Source organism: Podarcis pityusensis, assembly GCF_964106645.2.
Source record: "Podarcis pityusensis genome assembly, chromosome: 3".
In the NCBI taxonomy this organism is placed as follows: Eukaryota; Metazoa; Chordata; class Lepidosauria; order Squamata; family Lacertidae; genus Podarcis; species Podarcis pityusensis.
The window spans coordinates 1,619,256-1,644,817 of record NC_138026.1 but is presented as its reverse complement, the minus strand read 5'-3'; the positions used below and the strand labels follow the sequence as shown (position 1 = coordinate 1,644,817).

Genomic DNA, 25,562 nt, shown 5'->3' with positions numbered 1-25,562 from the left:
CATTCATTGAGATGAAATAAGCATTAAATTTTTAAATACTTAGATAAGTGGAGAAGTCCACATATACTGGTGCTGCAATGGATTGGATCTGACTTGCAAATGAGTGCATGCAAAATTGACCTGGCTGGGCAAAGACTGACCCTTCCCTTCCCTCTGGCCGGGCAAGGCTACTGCTTCAGCCCAGGGGCTGGGGTCCTTTGGCCACCTTGGCCCACTACTCGCTCTGTGGTGCCCTATAGAACCACATTTAAAAACAAAACAAGTTGTGCAAAAATAGGAACCAGGCTTTTCTGAGGCATGTAATTAACATAAATGCAAATCTGTGAGAGGAGCCAGAATCACGGTTCTGGCCAATCAGAGGGGTCATTGTTACTATCTTAACCATTTGTGAACCACCCTGAGACCTGAGGGTATAGGGCGGTATATAAATTCAATAAATAATTTTTTTAAAAAAAATAATTGGTAAAAGTTATTTAGCAAGGGCTGTTCCCAGTGAATGGTTTTTATTTTAGGAATGTGGCCAATCATGTAATCTTTTAAATCTATTTCAATGCTATATAATAAAGAACACTTCTATTGCACAGATAATTTGATAAAAAATATTTATTCCCTTTCTTATTTTAATGTATTGTTTTAAAATTCTGTTTTGTCTTTATGTTGGTTGATTGAGTTTGAAGGTTTTTTGGCATCTATTTCAAGATAGCCTGCAACAGGAGTACAGTAGTTACAGCACAAGACTGGTGCTGGAAAAGAACAGAAATCTGATGTAGCCCTTGTCTGCTCCAAAACTCATTTGAAACCTATGATATACATTTATTAAACAGTAGGAAATGAAGTGAGTATATAAAAAAATCACAGCGAGTCTCCCTCACTCTTACCTCCCATGGATGAGAAGCTTTCTGTGATCAATGAGTAAAATTTACGAAAAGTGATAGTGTATTTTACAAACTCTCAACATATTTATTTAAGAAACTTCAAAGGATAACAAAGGGTATGTGCAAAGTTTTACTATATTGGCTTTCCAAGTTTTGGCTACTTTCCCAAATAGCAATTTTTATATTAAAAAAAGAAAGAAAGAAGGGGGGGGGGAGAGACAGACTTAACTGCTTGCAGACTTTTCACGCATGGAAGATGAAGAAAGCTTCTTTTGATGAAGTGTAATTATGTCCAAACAGAGCTGACCCCCTCCTCCTATATTTCTTATGATCTTAACGGAAGAAAGTAGGGTTTTTCCTTTGAAGCAGCCGGGATTTGGTAGAGGATCTGAAATGCTAGCTCCATTCTGCTGCCAGAGGCATGATGGAGAAATTGGTCCAGACTTGTCTCTCAGACACAGAGCAGAGAGCACGAAAGAAAAAGTTATCATTAATGATGGATTTTTATAGCACTGCTTAAAATAGAAGGAAAGGAAACAGTAGTAGTAAACAGGAGCTCATGTGCTATAAACATAGCAAGAATGTTCTGGGCTAAGTAGACGTTTCTATTTATTGGAACAGGGCAGGTAACAATATGAAACACATGCATAATATGAAAATGAAAATAAGGCAAAATAAAACATGAGCTAGAACTTCACGCGCAGTTGAAAACATTGCCCTGGCAACCAAAGATCAGACTAACTCGAAAGCTTTGCAATACTTCCAGAAAAGGACCAGGCACATGCAAGCATCCAAGGGTAGTGCATTCTGCAGCCTTTGGGCAGCCCCAAAGACTCCCGTCCACAGACTCTTTCAGCTTCATTATCTAGTTAGGGAGGTCTGCCCAACTGTTCCCTACTCCAGCTTCCTGTTGCCACTACATCTTTGTCTCAGCCGCTTGATGTGGCCCCCTGGATGCTGCAGTGGAGGCAAGGAGTGAAAGAAAGTGAGTAGGGATGGGGAGAGGCAGATTGCATGTGCCGCTCATCTTTTTACCAGGTGACTCAGTCCAGGAGCAGTGGTGAGTTGCAAATTGCCACTTCGATCGAACCATGCCTTATATGGAATGGTTTAAGGAGCTGGGTCTGTTTAGCCTGGAAAAGAGGAGACTGAGTGGCTATATGATCGGCCTCTTCAAATATCTGAAGGGCTGTCACATGGGAAAGGGAGCAAGCTTGTTTTCTCCTGCTCTGGACGGTAGGACTCGAACCCATGGCTTCAAGTTACAAGAAAGTTCCTGACTAAACATCAGGAAGAACTTTCTGACAGTAAGAGCTGTTAGACAGTGGAACAGTCTCCCTTGGGAGGTTGTGGACTCTCCTTCCTTGGATGTTTTTAAGCAGAGGTTGGATTGCCACCTGTCATGGATGCTTTAGCTGAGATTCTTGCATTGCAGGGGGTTGGACTAGATGGCCCTTGGGTCCCTTCCAACTCTATGATTCATTTCAAACGCTGCTGGCTGTAGTCAGGAAGGTCTATACAATGGTCTCCCAGCCTTACTGCCCACAGACACTTTACCTCCTAGGATGTTTTATAACACAGCAGGCCATTCATTAGAAGATATCCCAATATTGTTCAGAGTCAAGAAGGAGATCCTCCTTGATTTCCTGCAGAGCAGGGGTGGGGAAACTGTGGTCCTTCAGGTGCTGTGGGACGCCACCTCCTGGTCACCCCAAAGAGCATGGCCAGGGTCTGTGGTGTTGGCAGCTGGAGTCCAAAGACAGCTGAGGGGTCATGGTCCCCCAGCTCTGCTGTATGGCATATAATATATGTTATCTTTGTAGTAATTTCCTCCCCTCAGGAAACTGTAGCACTCTTAGAGGGGCAAGGAACCTTTAACAGAGAATTCTCAGCTTTATCAGCTTCAGTTTCCAGGAGTCTTTGTGGAGGGGGAATTGTGGCTCAGTGGATGTAATTACTTAACTTCCTTGTACTGCACTGGTAGATAAGTGGTTAAGATTGGAGTGTTTAATGCTGCAACCAGCAAGACATTCTACCATCTTTGTAGAGTTACTGCCTGACTTGTGGACACACATATCGGTGCAAATACTTATGATTAAGATATTTGGTCTGTAAATTAATTGCAACAGCATCTGACTGCAGAATCTGCCCTGTGCGCTTGTAGGGTAGTTTCTCTCTTCAGCAGGGAGGTTCAACTACACCCAGATGTGTTAATGACAAAGAATGCCCAGTATGGGGGTGCACTAAAGGAGCGGTGCCAGATGACTTCTGAGCCGGCGAGGTTCATAAAAAGAACACTAAAATTAGTAATTAGCTACCAGAAGTAAATTTCAAGGCCACAGAGGAACCAGTAAAAAGAATGTGAGAAGGAGCTGGTGGGGAGAGAATCTGGTCAGGATCTAGCAAAAGTCAGGCATTTTTAAAGTCACAGTGATTTTACTGTGAGAGATTTCAGCAAATGCTTTATGATGCAATCTAAGTCTACTCAGAGGTGAGTCCCATTGAAGTCAATGGTGCTTACTTCCAAGTAAGTGGGGCTAGGATTGTGCCTTTAGTGACTCCAATGGGACTAAAAAGTGCTTAGCTTTGGGCTGGATCATGACTTTTATCTTCTGCATGACTATAGATCCTCATAAAACACAGTGTTTTCTCTGACATAACGAGAAATACAGTTGGTAAATGTGTATACTAATATTTATTTTGATTATGTAGAATGTATCAAAACACACCAAGCATCTTAATATTTTATATTTAAGCCTTTGCTAGAGGTATTTTTGCATTTTAGACCCATCACTTCTCTTTTTTTAACCCCAACACTCTTTCATTTATGTGAGCAAAGCCAGGTTCCTGAATTCCAAGCCAAATTTATTAGCAGTCTTTTAAAAAAGATGTCCAGCTAAAGTATATTCCCACTTTTCATTACTTGTCTTTTGAGTACAATATCAGAATAAGAAGATCAACATTTAAGATGGTGCAGGGAGCTTTCGGTTACACTAGGATACAGAGAATGCAGCATTGTTTTTAAAATGTTTTGGGCAGGATCAGTCCCCTCAACCCCCACCCCAGTTATACGAACGCCTGTCTTTTTCCAAGCCTTGTACAGCAATTTTTGACAAAAATATTGTTTGTTTTAAATCAGTTCTGGCTAGCCAGGATCGAAAAAGTGGTTGGAACAAGGTGATGGGAGCTTCCCTTTTCTCTTCTTGGGCATAAGGAGGCGTAGGTGGAGGCAGCACACGCAAGGAAGGAATTTTAAAACGGCATCCTTGATTCTCCTGTAAAAAAATAGGGGGATGGGGGATAATGGCAGGGCTGGTGGCAAGGAAAAGAACTTGGCAGGAGAGGCTGGTCTGGCAGCTTAGTTTACTCTCCTAAAAACCCACTGAGGGTTTTGCTGGCATCCTGATTTAGTGGTAGCAATGAACCTACCTCTGGACAGCAGGGGTTGTTCTTACTAGCCAGGATCAAAGACTTGCTTGCCTCTGGCGTGTGGAAGAGTGGTGTTGTTGGAAGATGAAAATTTAAAATAAGGAATTAAATAAAACACCAAAATAACATCAATCACAAACCAGTGGTCAACAATAAGGTTAGCCATGCCCAAAGGCTGATCTGTTGAAAAACGGAATAGTTAAGATTAAAACAATAACTGTTTCTCCTCCAGCTTCATACTTCTCAGAGGGTGTCGCTTAGTGATAGGTCACTTCTGCGTAAGTGTTCCATTTCTGTAATGAGCGAAATAAACATTATTTGTGTTCTAAATCACAGATTTTCCTGAAAATGCTGTGTCCTAGTACTGGGATAGAAATATTTCATTCCCTTGAAAGATTTACAGTCATATTCATTCTCTCTCTCCTCTCTATGTATATATGTCCAAGATGTTCTGAAGCACATGTCTGTTAACGAATGCTGTAGGTCTGAAGCAAGTTTAGAGAGGTGGATTGTAGAGGAAAGCTTGCTTACTAGAGTTGACAGCAACAGACCTGTTCTGTTTTATTTATGTACCCTAATACGAAATGAACACACAGACACGCATCTGCGCGCTTGCTTTGTATTAGACTTTGAAAAGACTCTATTAAGTTTTGTGCTGCTACATGTTGTTTAAGAGTTGGGTTTTGATTTAATACTGACAAGGCAGAGACAAGGCAGGATGGGAGGGGGGAGGAAAAGAGTGAGCGTTTAAAGAGAAAAAGACCTTTTTAAGATTCTGGTAAAAAGAGTCAAGCCTAAATGAGCCATAGGCATGAGATTGCTGACGGCTTTATTGAGTCACTGTTGCACGCCCACCTTTTCCTGTCTTGAAACAGTTTGCAGTTTTGACTATCTGAAATGATTAACAGTTGCATATCTAAGTGATTAGAGCAGTGACTGCAGAACAGAGACCACAGTCTTGCATGACTGAAGGTGCATTCAGATCCTGTCCCCTTTTCTTTCTCCCTTTCTATATAGTTTTGTCTTTTTAACAGTTGCAAGGTTGCACTGCATTGCATGCTACCTTGCAGTTGTGAAATAGATCACATTTTATACATGCAAAGCAACTTCACACTGGATAGGTATTTAGGAAAGAAAGAAAGAAAGAAAGAAAGAAAGAAAGAAAGAAAGAAAGAAAGAAGAGTTCTATAGATTGTTCCAGTAATGATGATATCATATTATGACTACAGGCATATTAAAAGCAGGAGACACTAGCTCCCTGTTTGATGGCTCCCGGGAGCAATATTTATTCTTTTCACATATTGTAATGGACAAATTAAATAATGAAACAATGTGATGTAAAATAACATAAAATTCATTTCAGCTGCACAGTGCAGTGAACAGTAATTCTACTCAAGAGTTTTACACTGGTGTAAATGCTTGCGTGGAACTTGGCATTCTGCTCAGAGTAAGTTATTGCAGTTCAATCAGCGTTGGCCATGACCTTACTACACTGAATCACATGCCTTGTTCCCCGTTCAGAAAGACGTAAGGCAGGACTTGTGGGAATAAATATGGTAATGTTTAGTGTTCCTCAGCCCCTCTGCATAAGAACCCCAAGCAATGCTTGTTCCTCTTAAAAGCAGAGCCACTGGTGAAAAGAGAGCCTTGGCTGCCCAACTGTTGAGCAGCTTCCTTGCCTGCAGCCCCCCCCCCCCCGCCTGCTTGCTCGATCCCCACACTTGGATTGAATTATAAAAATGAGGAGGGGCTGCCTTTGGTGTTCCTGGAGTCTGTCAACTACCTTCCATACTGAGAAAAAAGCTCTTTCTTGCCTTGTGGTTTGCAATTTTAGTGCCATGATCAGGCACCACCAAACATCACATGGCACCTTTCTGCTTCATTAGGAGACATCTCTTTTCTATTTCTTTCCCACTGGGATTTCCCCCATGGAGCTCCTCTTCCTGGTCTTGTTCAGGCTGGGACAAACCTTTTCTCTATTGTTAGCTTCTTGGGGCAGGGGCCCGCTAGTTGCTTATGTTATTTTGCAGAACAGTGTGGAACGCACCTTGTATACCATGCTCTATGTAAAAGAAATTATGTTTGCCCCATTTCTGAAGTGTTCCTGTTTATATTCCTGGCTTATCTTTGTCAGAGGCCCTGTTACGTGAGCAAAAACATTCCTGGGAAACACCCAGAGGACTCTAGTTTCAGCAGTCCTCTCCTCTGGGAGTATGAGGGCTAGCATGTCCTCCAAAATTCCTCGGATGAAAATAGGGACGTCCTAAGGAAAAGCGGGACAGCTTCTGTAAATCTGGGACTGTCCCTGGAAAATAGGGACACTTGGAGGGTCTGGGGTAGGGCTCGCCTACCTTGGGTACCATAGTTGGCAGAGCCGCTGCTGGACTGGTAGGTGACTTAAGATTCATCCCAGGCATGTGTCTCAGAGGAGACCCACACCTGCCTTTCTCTGCTCAGCTCCTCTTATGCTAGTTGTGTATTATATTGCTGAATGCTGCTGTCTGGACATTACTGCCTGAAAGCAGTAATGGGCATAAAGCCTGCTGATTGACATTCACTGCAAAAAAGAAGAAGAAGCCTGTAATAATTTCTCCACTATTATTTCACCATCTGATATTTCAATTAAAAAAAAATGAGTTCCAAACGTTAGAGTGAAACCACAGCAGCATAATGTTTCCTTGTTCCACTGGGGCTTCGAGTTTGATGATAATTGGGTTCAGTAGCAGCCAGCTTGACGGGACAGAGGCACCTACTTGACCTCCTGGCAAGAGCATCACTGCTGCTTAGGGGGAGGCAGAGGGGCAAGGTGGTGCAGCTGCATGAAAGGGAGTGCGCAGTTGGCTTCGCTGGTGCTTTCCCACTGCCTCAACTTCAGTACTCCTAGCACCGCTGCCAGAAGGCCAGGTAAGTGGCTCAATCCCACCAGGCCATCTTCTGTTGATTGGGATTCTGAGTGCTGTAGATGGTTTCTCAAGCAACCATATTTTTATACTCATTCTTTTCCTTTCCCCTTCCCCTTGTTTTCACTGTTCCTTACAGGGAAGAGTTTTACCTTGACAATAACAGTCCTCACAAATCCCCCCCAAGTGGCTACGTACCACAGAGCTATCAAGGTGACAGTGGATGGACCCAGAGAACCAAGGAGTAAGTACACTGTTCTCTGCTTGTGATCTGGAGTCTGGTGCTCTTCATTTGTGGAAGTAAATGGCTGCCATCACCTTCAGTGTAGGATACTATTTCTTCATCTCCTATTCCAAGCCCGGTTCTCTCTCTTGTGGAGACCTCGCTGTGATTTAGGCGAATTGTTCCAAGTTTAGAGCACAGGTGGCCATTCCAGTAATGGGACTTCAGAGGACTTCATTGGAAGCTCATGGTGCTCAGACTGAATTCTTGCATCATCCAAGCAATGTGTTTTCCTCCTGGAATTCAGGCTGTGTCTTCACTAGTTTGCTGTTTGGGTGAAGTGACATCCACATGGTTCTGGCCAATTTTATCCATGCCCACTTTCCCTTTGTTAGGGGTTTTCCTAGCTTGGTTAAAATTTGCCCATAATGTGTGTGCAAAATGCTGGTGTGTGTGTGTGTGTGTGTGTGTGTGTGTATACTAGGTTCCCATAGTCTGTTTTAAGGCAAGTGAAGAGGGTATTCAATAAACAATCCAATATTTTGAGAACCCAAGACTTCAGTCGCCTGGGCCCTTTTGTGATAATGTCCCTGTGGCCTAGAACAGGCGTAGGCAACCTAAGGCCCAGGGGCCGGATGCGGCCCAATCGCCTTCTCTATCCAGCCCGTGGACAGTCCGGGAATCAGCATGTTTTTACATGAGTAGAATGTGTCCTTTTATTTAAAATGCATCTCTGGGTTATTTGTGGGGCATAGGAATTCGGTCATCCCCCCCAATATAGTCCGGCCCCCCACATGATCTGAGGGATGGTGGACCGGCCCCCGGCTGAAAAAGGTTGCTGACCCCTGGCCTAGAAGGACTGGCACTGAAGGTCAGGCAGATCTCACCCCCTGCTTAATTCAGTGAGATCAGGAAGCAAGGGTTTTTACTTTGCATCTCATTAATGAGGTGTGAATTGTTCGAGATTAAGTCTTTATAGGGTTGTGTTAATGTGATTGTAATTACAGTGGTGCCTCGCAAGACGAAATTAATCCGTTCCGCGAGTCTCTTCGTCTTGCGGTTTTTTCGTCTTGTGAAGCACGGCTATTAACGGCTTAGCGGCTATTAACAGCTTAGTGGCTTTAAGAAAAAGGAAACAAACTCGCAAGAACTCGCAAGACGTTTCGTCTTGCGAAGCAAGCCCATAGGGAAATTCGTCTTGCAGAATGACTCAAAAAACGGAAAACTCTTTCGTCTAGCGAGTTTTTCGTCTTGCGAGGCATTCGTCTTGCGGGGCACCACTGTACTTAGATGCACCTTCAGATGCCATTTTCCAGAACCTGAGCAAATATGCTCACTGTTTTGTAAAGGAAAAAGCATTCAGATATGTGGAACGTGGCACAAACATCATTGTATGCTTCTGAATACATTTTCCCCTATTACAGGCAATTATTTTTTACTCTTCTACTACTTAATTATGTCATGTATAATTAGATTTTCTTAGTACAGAATCCAGCTTTAACAATGGAATCATGATAGAGCCCTTGGGAATAAAGAACATGACAATATACTGTAATAGGACTGAACTAGCAACCTTTAATTGATGCTTAGGAATTGTCTGCACTCAGATGATCTTTCCTGGCTTTATACAGCTGAGGTTTATGACACCAAGAATGAGTGTTGGGAACCAAGTACTCCTAATTTGCTCCCCACCACAACTGCCCGCTGTCATGAGCGGACTTTGTCAGAGTGTATTAAGCCAGAGTCTCCCATTACATCTGAATTTGGGAATGATAGCTTAATCCCAGCTGAAGAAAGAAAACAATGAGGTGGGCTGCTATGTGTAAAATGAAGAAGTCATTTGCGATGCAACCAGCCCTGGTTCAGCTGCCAAAGAATGAGACAGTGGGAATGAGGAACAGGATCCTTCAGGCATCCAGGTGAATCTCAGTTAACTAACCAGAATGAGAAGCCAGGCTTATTATTCTGGTTGCTAACTGTCATTAAGACAGACTTCCTTGGTTCAGATAAAATTAGGAGCTCTGGTTTAACATAACCTGGGACTGAAGTTCCAAGGCAATGCAGAAAGGGAAAGGGGGACTGCCGTGGAGCCGGGCAAGGCAAGGATGTTTGGCCCTAATATTTGTCCCGGACTGGAATTATGGAAGGATACTAACAGTTAACCGTATTAAGAAATTAATGATTATTTGAAGAGTAATCACATTAATATCAGATAAATGCTTCTGATGGAAGCATCTTAGTCATTTATTTGCATTTGATGAGTAATTGCTGATGAAACCTTGACAGGAGTGCAAATTCAGTTGTTTCAGTGTTACACCAACTGCCGCCTTCTTCATGTTTCCCTCTGATTAACAATGGAGAAATATTGGGGGTCTCTTCTGTTCTTGAACTATATGGAATTTGCCTGCGCATGTTGAAGACTGTTTTCACCTTGTATCAGAGAAGCTTCCTGTCTTTTTCATTCATCTTTGCTAAATTTGCTGTTCTTGAAAAAGGCCCTTTTCTCATTTGCAACTGCTAGCACTTAGTGAGTTTGAAAGCATTTTGTCCTTTGTGAAACACTGACAAGTTTCTACATCTGGATTTAATTTGGTTCTTCCCGTTTGGAAGTCTGCAACACTGTGCTGATATACCTTTGAAACAGGAAATTTCCAAACAGGCAGACAATATTTAAGCGCAGCAAAAGGAACAGATTTGTGCCTAAATTTGCCCATCAGCACAACATATGAATGCTTAGCAAGCAGCAAACATTTCAGTAGCAAGTACATTCATGTATGAAATTTTGCTAGTGCACGTAGGTCCCATTATCCAAGCACTTGTAGGAAAATTCACTTATCCAAACACAAGGAATTAGCACCCAAGTCTCGCTACACACACCACAGATTCAGATATCCAAACAGCTGGATCTGTGTGTAAACAAATAAGCTGGCTTAAACATACCTTACTTTTTGTGTTCTATTGGTTTGAGGTTGCCAGGGAAGGAGGTGAGATAAGACAATTAAGATAACATTTTCCCTTCCTTGTTAGCCTTTTGCAGGGTTTCAGAGGGTTTCCCTGGGTTTCGCTTTTGTCTGCCATTTGGAGGTCAGAATTCTGTGGTCGAGAACATGATAGAAATATTCTCATAGGAATCAATGGAAATAATTTAATTAATATGCAAACGCTTAACAAACGATTTTCAGGATTAGAATGAAAATAAAACATGGCTGCCATATGGGAGCATGGGGACCCACAAAGAGAATACAGTCATGGGGAAGCTTTTGCCATAACTGAATTACTGCATACAGTTACAGATGGGTAGCCGTGTTGGTCTGCCATAGTCGAAATAGAAAAATTCCTTCCTGTAGCACCTTAAAGACCAACTAAGTTAGTTCTTGGTATAAGCTTTCGTGTGCAAGTGAATTACTGCATGTGAATACAGGCTCTGGCAGACTGAGCAGATGAGACCAATAAAGCAGTTTCTGCACATGCCGTAGACGGAAGTGAGGGGGAAATGGGGGTTGTCAGTCAGGGAATGTAACCCATGCAGGAGAAGGGAAACTCTGATCCTAAACCTCTGCTGCCTTGCAGGATGTCTTGGGGAGAAGAAGAGGCTAAGGAGTAAACCCTTCACAAATCTGCAGTACAGTCCCTAAGGCAGTTGCATGGTGCCTTGTACACCTCTTTCCAGCAACTCCGGCAGTCAAGCTGGAACCAACTGTATTGCTCTGCTTTCCTGTGGACAACATTAGTGAGTCAGAGAGGGGGATTTTATCATCTGGGCAGCCCAGGCCCTCCAGACACACTGCCCAGGCTTGTGCCCCAGGAGAGGTCACTTTGGTGCTGCTAATGCAGCGGTTTTGCTTCACCACTGGAGATGCACTCCATTGTCTCTCAAGACAGATGGATGCCAACAACATCAAAATACCTAAGACACTTTGCAAAGTTTGCCTTGGGGGAGGGAGGGATTCTTTAACATCCACTCACACTGATTGTTCGGTGCTATTTGGAAAAGAATAACTTCTAAAGACTACTTGGTCTCAGATGAACCTACCATAGGAAAGATGCATCCTGGTTGCTAGGGGAAAAGGGAGACGCAGAAGTGGTGAAAGGGCACTAAATGGAAGGTGGGAAACACCAGCTCTTTAGGACCTCAAGTATTCCTATTGGCTACAAAGATTCACAGGCAGCAACAGCAGCCAGACTAGCCTATTTTACATAAATTGCTTAGAAGGGACCTTGCACATTTTCCTGAATAACTTTCTTTCTAGGAGGGCTAGCTCAGACCCTGGGGACCCTGTTCAGGTGCGCCAGTAAAGGCTTCCACAGGTGTCACGGTGCCCTCAGGTGCAAAGTTAGTGAACCTTCATCTACAGCTATTGGTGAAACACAATATGACTTGATGGAAGACAGCTTCCTGTTTATGGTATTATTTGCTCTGAGTGATAGCTGCTCTCAAAATGTTCCCCTGTGATGTGGTGGTGATTCTGCAGAACTGTTTTCCTCAGGCAGCAGGGCTGTCTTATCAATGAGAAGGGGAAGCAGTCCTGGGCATTAACGGAGCTTCCTTTCCCATGGCAACATATAGCAGACTTTAGCATGGTACTATTGAGAAGAGCTTTATTGTGTTGTTTCGTTTTAAGCTGTGGGAATGCTTGTGGCAAAGAACAATTACTTTAAACTATAAATAAATAAAATGAATGGAAGATGTGGACAAAATCAACACGAAATGGAAGGGCCTAACCTGTGGCCCTCCAGATGTTGATGAGCTACACCTCCCATAATCCCTGACCCAAATTGGGCCATGGTGGCTGTGGCTGATGAGAACTGATGTTCCTCTTGTTCAGAAGATAAAAAGCTGGTTTAAACATAGCTAAATGGCAAAGGCAGTGGGAGATGGGTTCTGTAGGTAGGAGGGTGTTTCCCTTTTGTCATGGGTGTAGCCAGGATTTTGTTGAGGGGCCGGCTTTTGTTAGGAGAAGGCAGAACCTCAGATTTGTATTGATTTGTACTGATTTGGGGGTCCATGCCTTTTGCCCATCATTTTTGGATTTTTAAACTGAAAAAGAGGCAGGGGAGGTTAGTAAGTTCAGCGTTTTGATGGGGCATTGCAATTTTTGGAGTGGATTGTACAGGGCTGGGAGGATTGACACTGAATGTTGTGAAGTTTCTGGGGCGGAGGAAATGGTTGAACATGTTCTGTGGGCTTGTTTAAGGTATACAGGCCCTTCATTGCACATGGGTTCGAGTCCCACATTGGGCAACAGATTCCTGCATTGCAGGGGGTTGGATCAGATGATTCTTGTGGTCCCTTCCTATGGCACAATTCTATGAGTCAAGGATTTGTCTGTGGGGCCTGCCCTCCAGGATAACACTCTCTGGGGTTCAGTGTTGGAGAGTTTATGACAGTTTGTGAAGACTACTGGGCTCTATGAATTGTTGTAAGTGAAATGTGATTGTACTATTGCTAGTAGGTGGTGGTAAGAGAGCCTTTCCTTGGTCCTGATCCAAGTCCAGAATAAGTGGTGGCGCTAGCACATTTGTCAAGTTAAGCAGCGTCTAGTTTGGTTTCAAATTGGATGGGGGACTATGTGTTGAGGCACTTGCATTGCAGGGGGTTGGACAAGATGGCCCTTGGGGTCCCTTCGAACTCTGCAATTCTATGGTTTTATGGTTCTACATGTGGGTATCCTGACTAGTATTAGCTGCTTTAGGATGGGGCCAAAAATGCTTGAAGTACGCTCCCAATGAGTGTAAAGGAATCACTCCAAGGTAAATGTGCAGCCTTAGAATACAATATGGGAACAGGGCTATGACTACTTAGCTCAGTGAATTGTCAATATTGTTTTGTTTATATTATGATTAAACCAACTAAGGACATTCTTTAATTTGATTAACTTACTGTCAGGGAACTACCATCGGCTCAGAGGTGAGAAGTGGAAGGGCAGCTGGATTACAGAGAGCCTCCAAAGATCGTGGGAAGCAGCACTTCCTTAGTGGAGGAGGGAAGCCCCGCCTCCGGTGGGGAAGGGATGCAGGGCTCGGAGGATGCAAGAAAGAGCCAAGGCACCATGCCTGAGCAAAGCGGGGAGGAGGGAGGCCCCCCTTTACCCAAGCCTGCCCTGCGCACTAGGCTTTCGCACAGAAAGGGGAGGCGTCGGATGGGGGTCAAGAGACTACTCTGCTGGGGAAAGTTTAAGGATCGCCCACTCTCAGATTCTGATAGTGACTGAGCAAGACATGGAATAGAGGCGTTCTGCATTGTAAATGTTTTTGCACCAATAATAAAGCCTTTGAAAAGACCAGTGAGGGATCTTGCCTGTCCGCTCTCGAGCAACCACCCTGATAGGCATAACACTTAGGTACATTTCAGAAATGCCCTGTTCTTGCCACTCTCAGTAATCAAAGCAGAAATTTTGGATCCTCAGTGAAAATGATTTTTTAAAATGGCATTAAAAATCAAGTAGTCAAAACTACTTGATTAGGTTAGTTTATTATAATTTCTAGATTTGTTCAAAAAATAAAGCCAGTAGAAGCTGGTATGGCTAGAAAGATCTCACCAAATTTTGTCTTTGTGTCTCAATAATTGTTTGATTTGATTGAGCTGGTATAGACGAATTTTTAGGGCTCCACCTTGAGATTATAATAGTATATAGGAATTTGAATAGGGGTTCAGTGTGCCCTAATATTTTAGGAAAAATTACAGCAACAGTTCTGAAGTACCATTAGTCTTGGTGGAGGATGTCTTGAAATTGTGGTTTCCATTTCACTACCTGTGAGCATTTGTACAAAAAGGTGGGCAAATGCAACTTTCCACAAAATGTTTTTACCTTCTGCAAATTACCTACCTGTGTGCAGAAGTGTGTTAAAATTTCATTTCCTCCTGAGAATTCCAGGACCAATTTAAATTAGTAAATCGGCAATTAGTTACTGCAGTAAATTAGTGCAGCTGGCACTGGCGTAGCACAAAGAAGGTGAGGCATCTGAGGGGAATCTGTGGGGCCTCTCCAATGAGGAGTTCTGATAATACTTGTATATTTTTTTTCTTAGTAAGTTGATACATCAACAGACAGTTCCCTTTTCTGCTGGGACCTGTATTTATTTCACTAGGACGTCTGAAGCACGTTGCCATGTTCCTCATTCTCGCTCTCCCTTTCTCTGGCAATTGAACCAGAGTCTGTCACATCACAAACAACTTCTTAATATACACATCTGGCATTGGCAGTTGGACCAACTTCATAAGAGCACATGATCATCATTCATTACAAGATTAAAAAATACCCCATGGCATCATTGATGTTTTTAAACTTTGATCTTTTGCCGCTGTGATTCATCTCAGTTATAAAACTCCTCTTTAAAGGAACACAGACGATGACTTATTAGAACCTTCATCGTAAGTAACATAAACATAACATTGTGTGCATCTTTACAGAATGTGAGTTACTTGGGCTGCCAGCTTATCATTTTAAGACATGACATCATGCTGGAGATCTTGGATTTGTAAGGCTTCCTTATAGGAAAGGCACTTTGACCTTCTCTTGGCAAGGAGAGCTGACAGAACAAATGCTGCATGATTTTCATTGGTAAATTGGAGCTGCAGTCCTTGTCCTGGATGCTCATGGATGGATTAGCTAAGCTTTTATAAGGGAAGACCTCCAGTTCACCTTGCTTGAAGTTTTGACTACTTGATTTTAAAAAATTGATCTTTATAAATTGCCATTTCACACCTTTTATCTGTATATTTACCAATGTGGGATTAGGGCCATTTGAACCATCACACACACACACATGTTATGTGAACACTTAAAATGTAATGCGTTAACGCAGCAAAAATGTACCATCACTTACATTCATAGAGCTCTGATTAACCGACAGCCCCCATTTGAGCCTTTATTTGGTGGTACAGGAGTATCTTCCCCACCTTTTTTCTATCACTGGAATCATCCCAAAGATTTCCTCTGCCGGCTTTCTGGGGAGGAGGTTGTTTTATTATCATTCTGGAGTGGACAGCAACATCCTGGGAAATGTGGAAAAGGTGCTACCCAGTAGTCTAATCAGCAGACCATTCATAAGTGGGCACATGGCTCTGGCATCACTTTTAGCCGAGTGAGATTGTCTTCCATGAACACAGCCTTAACAGTTCTGGATCCACACATCCTTCCACAGTGGGGACATAGGTTTCTGGGTGGGAGTTGATCACAGTGAGGGTTTGCCAAGCATGCCTTCCTCTTAGCACGTTTCTCCTTTTCGTCCTGAGTTCGTGCTTCTTCAAAGTCCACAAAACCTTTGCTAAAGGCTCTTCTCCAGTTGGAGCGCTCGCAGGCCAGTGTTTCCCAGTTATCAGTGCTTATACTACATTTTTAAAAGATTTGCCTTGAGTGCATCTTTAAGCCTCTTTTGTTGTCCACCAGTATTCACTTTCCATTCTTAAGCTGGGAATAGGATCATGGCAATGAAGATAATGAATAGGGCTGGGGTGATAACACAACCCTGTTTAACGCCTGATCCCACTATGAATGGTTCACTTTGAGAGCCATTGTTATCCACGATTGTTGCCCTCATATTATAATGGAGGAGCCAAAGGGTGTTCACAAATTTATCTGGGCAGCTGATTTTCAGAAGGACAGTCCACAGGGCAGGGCAATTTACAGTGTTGAAGGCCTTAGTCAGGTCAATAAACACCATATACAGGGGTTGGTTTTGCTCGCTGCATTTTTCTTGAAGCTGTTGAGCAGGGTGTCAAGGGGGCCAGCTGGATGTGAAATCCTGTGGGCAGGGCTGGCACATGTGCAGTCTCATTCTTCCACCTCCACACCGTCACTGTAGGGAAAGCAGTTCAGTTCACCCCAAACTCACACCCAGGTAACAGTTCTGCTGACAGCTCAAAACAAAGTGACCTCAAGCAGCGTCTCAGCATTTCATTGCGGATGCTGTGAGAATTTGAGCAGAGGTGTTCACACAAGCACCTGTTGAGAGAGGAATTAAGCCCAGTACAACTGGCTGTGAGTAGCCTGTGCCTCCCTTGATTCTGTTTGAACCCTTCTGATCAGCAGCCAGCTCTTCCTGTCCATCCCCAAGGGCCAAAAAACTTACCTTGGTGAAGGAGAGGTTAGAGGCATCAGGGGGCAGCCAGGCAGAGCATCCTTTCCTTCAAGGACTGGGACTTGGATTCCCTGTCACAGAATCACTGACAGGGAACCAGTGTTCTGCCTCTCTGCTGAGGAGATTCTGAGACACGCAGCCCCAGTCTTTGGTGGGGAAACACATTATGCTGGTCACCTTCCCCAAGGGGGGGTTTGGGGCACTGGGAAGTGGGGGGAAGCCTCATTAGATGTTCCAGTCAGACACAACAATTCCCCACCACCACCAAGCAAATGAGTGGGGGTTGCCCTTTCCTAGTTCCAGCTGCTTTGGGTTGGGAGTATTTAGTGTCCGTCCCCCCAAAAATGAGGTATACAGTCAAGGGTGTGAGCAGACACTCCCCATTTACGAGTGCTATGAATAGCAAGCAGGATGCCCCAAACTGCATAATGATTGAGATTATTCAAATTCTTTGCTGATGTACCATTGTAGCGGTTTTGAGGAAGTTCCTTCTCTCCATGCTGCCCTGTCTCCTTTATGATTTTCTCCAAACTGCAGGGAGGGGCGCTGCCTGATGGCTTGTGGAATGTGCTTATGAATACACAAGCTTTAAACCTCTTCTTTAATTTTTTTTATGCTTGCCTGTCAGGAACTGGGCTGGGGGCCAAGCAGGAAATGACACATCAAGAAGCATTTGTGTTGTGCAACATTTTGTGGGACTGATGCAAGGCGATACACGAAACATCCCATGCCTAACAGACTGCATGGCAGTAATTTAACTCACAGACACTTGGGATGATTTGCCAGAGAGCTCAACCTTCACAACTCTTATGCAGAAATTATCACAGCAGTTGGAAATAGGCTGCATTCCCCTTGTTTTGCCCTCAAATGCCCTCTCTTCTAATAGATGCTTATTTAAACATCCATTTCCCCAATACGTGTGCCTTGACTATATAGCTGAGAGACAATATATTCTCTTGTATTCTAATTTTGACTCAGTTCACTGAGGGTTGTGCTTTTGTAGCCAAAATGGCAACAGTTCCACGCAGGAGGGGAGGTATCAGCAGGCCTGGGGAAGCCCTGCAGAATGTGTATATACAAATCTTTAGAAAAAATGCTACCAGGTCCCCAAGAGGACTGAGCGTGCTCAGTAGACACAGAATGCCAGGATGCCAACTCTGGCAGGCTGAGTGATCCTTATGCCACAGTTGCAATTAACATTGTTCCTCCAAAGTGGCTATTCCGTCCACAGGAGAAACTGCCATTGACATTAAATTCTATGCTATTTTTATGATTAAACAACCCACTGCATATTACATGCAGGTGCATACATCTTTCCTTTTGATGTTTTGGTATTTTTCCCTTGAAGTGGCTTTCAATAATGGCGGCTTCAGCAGGGTGACTACAGGGCAGCTTCTTGGGGAGTGAGGATGATTTTAAAGTGAAAAAATGAATGGGGTGGAAGGGGTTAATCAAACCTCCTGCTTCAGTTTCCCTGCTGAGATTCTTCCTCAGAGTCTGCTTAACTAAAAGAGGGAAGATGCCCCACCACAGGAAAGAGAGGCCTTGCCGTTGAGTAGATAGAGGGCGTTGGGCTTAGAGCTGGTTGACTTGAGTTCATTATCCTTGCTCAGACATGAGCTTGCTAAATATATTTGAGCATATTATTTTCAGTTAATGTCAGACATACTAGTAATTCAGGCAAGCCTGTGTATGTGTACTCGAAAGCAAGTCCCACTGAGTTCAATGAAGTGTATTCCTAGGTAAGTGGGGATAACTCATTTACATATCGAATCAGCTACCTTCCACTCTTCTAAAGAGGATGAATGAAACAAATGCTACAGAAAACCCAGGCACCTCTGAAATTGGCTTCAGGAAGTCCCATAGTCCTCCGGAGCAGATTTTGGGGGCACATGTGCAAGCAGTAGCCCCCCTGTGCTGCGAGGGATCTCACACAGTTAATGTCCCTCAGTGATAACATTAACATGGTGATGGGTCTGAGACGAGTTTATGAGAAGTATACAACCCGGAAAAGGAGGTTGCTTTGTCAAGCCTCAGTTAAGATTAGTGCTTTCCTCCTCAGAAATAATCTAGGTGTTCTTCATTTTTATTTCATTATATAAATATATATTTACATCTATATGGTTGATGTCAATTTCAGTGGCCATAAGTAAGTGGAGACAAAAGGTTGTGTCCAAGGTAGTGCTAAGTAACTTCTTCCATGAATCAATGCAAGGATTTCCATGTGCACAAGGGGGCTCCCCACCCCACCCCCTAAATCTGTTTTGAGGAAAAGAGGGACAGTTCCATTGCACAAGCATAAATCCTTACGCTAATGGAACGAGTGCATCTTTATAGATTTACATCAAAAATTGTTTGCGTTACATTGTGGCCAAACTAAACGTTCATTCCTCTGCCAGAAAATGCCAATAGTTCATTCATCTGTAACTTTGGTTCCAGAATATTTTGAATTTTCACAAGGTACTGATTCTGGTTTGAAATAGTGTTTTGTGAAAACAGCAGGCACAACTTGTCCATACCTTTTTAATAGTTCAGTTCTATTAATGGGACTTAACATATTCTTGGTGCTTACATTGCAAACAAATCCCACCTCTATAGGCGAGAGATTGGCTTATAAACAAAGTAGAACAGTTGAGCATCTTCAGACTCAGATGGCCACTTGTAAGAGATGCGCATTCCTACTCTGTGATTAGTAGCACCTGCTACTAAGGCTTTTCAGGCTGTTATACCATGACAAACTCATGCAGCTGGTCCAGCAGCCATGGCTGCTGCCGGCAAGTGGTGCTCCTTATCGGGCCCATGTGTCAGTGCTGAGGGACCTGCTCTAGCGGCCCACCAAACCAATTCTAAGGTCCTGCTACTTCCATATAAACCCCAACACAACTCTGGACCAGGTCACCTGAAAGCTGTGCTCCTTTCCATTAAGGGCAGCAAATGGAACCTGGTTGGTTTTGCCCCCGTCTGACGATTATCATCTTGTGGTAACATGGAGGCTGGCTTTTTCCAGTGGTGACACCAGAGTTGTGGAATGCCCTCGCCTCCCTGGTGAAATATGAGAGGCTCTTCAAGATGGAAGAGCAGTTTATGGAAGCAGTCCCCTGAACTTGGCCCTCCTTAATCTGATTGTTTTAATTGTTCTTTTAACTCTTTTAATTGTGGTTTACTTAACCTACTTGTTTTATTGTCAATTCTAATTATGGGTGTTTTCAGTGTTGTGATGGTTTTATTATGCATACTAATTATGTATGGGTTTTATGACTGTAAACCACTTAGCAGTTATTTTGGCATGTTATCAGTATATAAATTAAGTAATAATAGCACCTTCATGTCTATCAAATGATGATGTGCTTGCTGCTGCTAGCTTGTATTGTATTTCTGATCACATGCACCTAGATGTTGCTTTCTTTCAAATGGTTTATTTTACAAGCTTGAAAAAATTGACCTTAAATTAAATTCAGTAAAGTTGTGTGGTAATCCAATGATAGTTCTTTTCATTCATCAAATGATGGGGGAAAGTAACTTTCTTTTGTTTTTAGTAATTTAGTTAATGATGGAGAAATCAGTAGCAAACAACTGAATATCATTTTTCTGTGAGATTAGATTTAGTTATTGGAAATATAGTTGCTTATGATTTTGCAAGTGGTCTGCATGAAGTCAAATGACAGAAACCTATAACATGCTTTGTTTTTTCCTTTCCCCTTACTTTCAGTATAAAAAGAATATTTCTAAGTATTTTTAATCAGAGTATTCTTTGCCCACAGTCTTGTTTTTATCAGATATTAAGATGTAGAAACTGATTTTTATTTAAAAGTTGCAGTGAGAGATTAAATTTAATTAAAATATTGCTTCAAAGTCATCCATTGAATTCTGTCTGAATTTTGACCCACCACCACTTGTGAGTGAAACGAGTCAAATCTGGATGTGTCTGTTTGGTACATAGAAAGAATTTTAGAGAAAATTCAACAAAGCCTGAGGATGGTGAGCTCCACACTTAACAACATGCTTAAGATCTTCAGCAAGCAGGAGCTGCTTCACAAGGAACTCCTCAAGGGGCTTCCGGCATAATCCTGTGCATTGTTACTCGGTTTGTGGGAGTTGTCTTTGGTGTTAGGAGGGCATTGCGATGCATGTGCTTTCCTGCGCAGGGTGAGAGCCTGTGCAGTGCATTGTGGGATGGGGGAAGCTGCTCTCTTAAGGAGGGCCTGGAATTGGTGGAATGATGGCCCTTGCTGGGTGGAAGTAGATATTGTCATGTGGGGCAGGGCTGGGTGAGTCAGGTGTTTTTAATGAAACTGCTTTGTCAGCTGGGAATAAATTATGGGTTGTAGATCTTGCTATAACATGTTAGTGGGCTATTATTGTGTGTATAATTTGTGCAGTGGGTTGGATGGTTCTATTGTGTACACCACGTGTTTGGGGGAAGTCTGCGGAGGGAGCTATATGGCTGATGTCAATTTCAATGACCATGGGTAGGTGGAGACAAGGGGTTGTGTCCAATGTAGTGCTAAGTAACTCATTCCATTAGTGCAAGGATTTCCATGTGCACAAGGGAACTCTCCTCACCCCCTAAATCTGTTTTGAGGAGAGGGAGGACAGTTCCATTGCACAAGCATAAATCCTTGTGCTAACAGAACCAGGTGAATTGGATATCACCATAGCACATAGTCATGGGGAGGTAATAAGACATCATAGAAGGTAAAGGTGTGAGACTATTTAAATACTGTTCTTTGCTCCCACCCCCCATTGCCAGGTTCCTGGTTGCTTGTCTGTTGTGTGCTGCTGTTTAATGCATAATAAAGGTGTTGATCTGGCATGTATTACAGAGACCTGGTGTGTGAGCTGGGAGGAATTGATCTGACTTGGTACAGCATCAGTGCAGGCTGCAGGGATGGGTTTGGAGGGAGGGAAGAGTTGCTGTGCTCCATAGAGCTTCCATCTCCCTTACCAGGAAAACCCTTTGTCCTGGAGCTGGTTCTGAGGGCCTGCACCTGGTGTTGGGCAAAGGAGACAGTGAGCTGTGGTTGCTGCTGGTCTACAATCCATCTTGTTGCCCAGCAGCTTCTCTAATGGAGGCAGCCTTGGGTGGGGTGTTGGAAACAGCAGTAGTTCAATAGTTCTTGTTGTTGCCATCTGTCTGTCTCAAGAAACACTGGAGTGCAGCTCCAGTGATGAAATCAAACTGCTGTGTTAGCAGCAACAAAGTGATCTCCCTGGGGCACAAGCCTGGGCAGTGTGTCTGGAGGTCTTGGGCTGCCCAAACTACAAGACCCATGTCTCAGCCTTGCTTATGTGGTCCAAAGGAAGCAGAGCAAGATGTTTGGCACCAATTTTGCTGCAGGAGTTGCTGGAAGTAGATGCACAAGGCGCCATCCAACTGTCTTAGGCTTTACTCCTTAGCCATTTCTTCTCCCAAAGATATCCCATAAGGCAGAGAAGGTTTGGGATCAGAGTTTTCCTTCTCCTAGATGGGCTACCTTCCCATGTCGATGTGCCCTATCTGTCCCTCACTTCCCTCCACAGCATGTACAGAAACTGCTTTAGTGACCTTTGCATCCACAATTGACCTCATCCACACAATCTTCCAGAGCCTGTCTTTGCATGCAGGGGAAGTCCCTAACTCACCAAAGGTTTGAGACCCACCAGCTACCCTCCCCTGGTTTAGCTGGCCAGTTGAAGCTATTTCCCAGGGTGTGGCCACTGTCCCATGCTTACAGCTTCTGAGAGCCAGAGGTAAGAGCTGAGTGCAGGATAGGGACCACAGGTGTACCAACTACCCCAGAAGACACATGATGTTTCCCCCACCAGAGGTATTATTTCATTATCCATATTGCAGCTACCTCTAGTTCCAGCTCAGGACCACCATCACTAGGCATCCAGTAGAGCTTTATTGTATTGTCAGTATCTGCTCCATGGAACGGAGTTCTGTGCCCTTTGGAAGCCCACTGTGATTTATTTGCAAGGTACTTGGAGAAAAAAGTCGCTCATTTCTGTTGGCACCACATTTGTTACAGTTACCAGTGAGATGCCCAGCACAGTGTCTGCTTGTGACATCATGAGATCAGTTTCAGTTGATGTGGTCTGATGATGTGGACCATCTTATCAGGAAGCCCATCCGTGCAATATTGAAATGAGGCCTTTAGCGAGGTGCCACTGGCCATCTGAAGCCCCCTCCCATTGCATATCGGACAGGCATGATATTTACTGTTTACTATTGAAGATCTTCCTTTTCAAACAAGCCTTTTAAGTGGTTTTTTAAAAATTCCAGTCTTTATACTGGATTTGGAATTGTTTGATATGGGTTTTTATTGCTAAATTGCTTCAGATTGTATCATGGGAAGCAATTCATTAATCTAATTAATTAAATAAAAATAAATCAATATAACATAAACAATGACAGGAGTTACAATTCAGTTGTCCAGGGACAGAAATTCCTTGATTTTTTAAATCTCCTGGAAAAATAATGAGGACTGTCATAGAAGATAATGGGAAACTCTGGATTTTTTCCAGTATTGGGGAAATTCTGTGATTGGGAAGCAGATTTCCCCCTCACGAAATGCAAGTAGCGCCAAAGACAGAAATTTATGTTCTTGGCTCTTATTTTGTTAGACAAGTTAATTTATTTTGGAAAACATGAACCATTGCTGCAACAATAACCTGCTGGCAGCAGGACCACTCCCTTGTGTGCATAGAGAGAAGAGGAAAGCAGTGCGTAGGGCAGGGTAGCGCAGGCACACCGGCAGAACCAACCTGCTGCTTCGACTACGGCATCCACACAGCCCCCAACCATGTTCAAGTGTACCAGCAGTAGGACTACATCCAAGGAACCCTTTGCTGTAGATTACTTCTTTTTCCTGCTGCTAAAACACAACAATTCCCTGGGATCTGTTTCCTGCAGTGTGTATACCACACATGGAAGAGTTCAGTCATGAAAAGCTTGCTGTGATGAGATGAAGTGCTAGTTTCATGGCTACTCCCCAAATAGCCATATATGTGTACCCTGAACATGAGATTAAACTCCAAATTCCTCATAAATTCCTGTTAACCTAAACTCAGAAGTCCATTCCGAATGTGTCTGTTTTCTATTGTACCATTTTGCATTCTTAGCTTTCGCTCTCTGCTGGCTCAGGGGAATTAGCGGCACCAGTTAAAGGCAAGCCTTATACAATGTGACAAGTGCTAATCTTGCAGGAAATTCATCCAATATCCCTCACATTAAGTGAACTTTATGTAACAATGCCCTAAATGTCTCTATAAAGGTGTCTTCGAGCATGAAAAGACCACACAGATTGGGTCCCACTGAAAGAAATAGTGAAATTGTTTGCATAATTATTTTGGTTGGATTGAGAAGTCTTCCCTTGCTTCAGGAAAGAAAATGCTGTTTAAACATGTGGCATTATTCTCCGAAGAAAAGTACCGGTAGTTACAGATCAACTTCCTTTTCTTTTCTTTTCTCTAGGCAGAAAGTAGTCACTTTCACCTTTGTACATCTACAATGGAATAGATTGCTTCATTTGAATTTTTGCAATAGTTAAATGGATGAAAACTCAATTGCAGAAGTTAACTCATAAAGCAAATGTGTTGCCATGTGTAGGTGAAATAACTCTGTAATTGAAAAGTTCTATTAATTGAATAAATAAGGAAAACCTTTAAAGTCTCAGTTAAGATTGGGTTGGTTTCTGCATCAGTCCGTGCTGTGTGGATGAGCCATAGTGAGCTCAAGCAAACTATGCCAATGGAAATCAATGTACTGAGTACAGCTATACCTTCCAGAAAGAAAAAAAGCATGGAAGGCGGAGGACAACAGAAAGCATCCGGGGAGGCCCTGAAGTAAAACCCTAAGGTTTAAAGGCTGCTTCTAGGAGGAGTTTCAGTGAATAGGAATTCACTGTAAGGAATTTTCCATTGTCTCCTTATGAACCAGGTTTGTGCACATAAAAAGTTGTCCGGCAATGACAGCTCTGACTGTTCTTAGGAAGAGGCGCTTCTCCGTTCTCAGTGCTCCTCTTCCTTTCCAGGACAGTTGCTGTCAGAATAGAGAACTATATTAATATGGTTCAGCAGGGAAGACCAGAGTCCTGGGCTCTGTTCAACAGAAGTAGGCCTGTCCCCAACTGGAGGGAAAGGCTCAGGTCGTGTTGGTCTGTCGTAATAAATAACAATGATGAAAGATTAAAAAAAAATTACTGAAAGATGTTCCAGTAGCACCTTAAAGACCAACTAAGTATGTTGTAGTGAAAGGTGTTCCTTTGTATTTAGGAGCAAGAATGGGGCCCTCAAGTGGGGATGCAAGGAGGCATCTGTTTCTCTTCTGACCAACGGTGGTTGCACGCAGCACCATTTTTATTCCACAGCAGTTCAGCTTCTGACACAAATGATGTTATTTCTCTCCCTGTCTGCTGTGGGGATTTTTTTTTTTTTTTTGCATAATTATGTAATTAACTTCAGTATAATTATGTTAATCAACTCCATTCATTTCAATGCAAAGGAAACACAGTTCAAATGGGAGGGGGGCCTGTCACTTATATATTGTTACAGTTTGAAAGCAACAACAGTGAATACTGATTTCATTTGGTGGATTGATTTCTGTTTCAGACATGGGGCAAATAAGTGAACGCTGGCAATTTCCACTCCTGCTTCCATCAGAATTCCCCAACGTCCCTACCCTCAAGCTAGTCCTGCCAGTCCAATATTTGTTTTCCATGTGAATCAAAATAGGACTTCATGTCAAAGAAAAGAAAAACATAATCTTGTTTTGAGTTGTTGCTTTTTGTAGTGGCAGCAGCACAAATGTAACATTTAAGTAATTTAAAAGGTAAAGGTACCCCTGACCATTAGGTCCAGTCGCAGACAACTCTGGGGTTGCGGTGCTTATCTCGCTTTATTGGCCAAGGGAGCCGGCGTACAGCTTCCAGGTCATGTGGCCAGCAGGGCTAAGCCGCTTCTGGTGAACCAGAGGAGCGCACGAAACGCCGTTTACCTTCCCGCCAGAGCGGTACCTCTTTATCTACTTGCACTTTGACGTGCTTTCGAACTGCTAGGTGGGCAGGAACAGGG

The 25,562-nt window shown here is 43.2% G+C and overlaps 1 protein-coding gene and 1 long non-coding RNA gene across 11 annotated transcripts in view; one reads left to right on the top strand and one right to left on the bottom strand.

Annotated features, from left to right (window-relative positions):
• Positions 1-25,562, top strand: part of RUNX2 (RUNX family transcription factor 2) — a gene marked incomplete at its 5' end in the record, with an annotated part of 232,070 nt that overhangs the window by 96,171 nt on the left and 110,337 nt on the right. For all 10 annotated transcript variants that reach the window (XM_080997414.1, XM_080997416.1, XM_080997411.1 and 7 more), the window contains one exon: positions 7,344-7,448. In XM_080997414.1, the coding sequence (XP_080853540.1) occupies positions 7,344-7,448 (105 nt within the window). The remainder of the gene's footprint in view (positions 1-7,343; positions 7,449-25,562) is intronic.
• On the bottom strand, positions 4,285-13,386 carry LOC308472534. The gene is made up of 3 exons (XR_013983562.1): positions 13,309-13,386; positions 6,656-6,861; positions 4,285-4,597 (listed from the first exon to the last, which is right to left on the bottom strand). It is a non-coding gene; the product is annotated as an uncharacterized lncRNA (long non-coding RNA).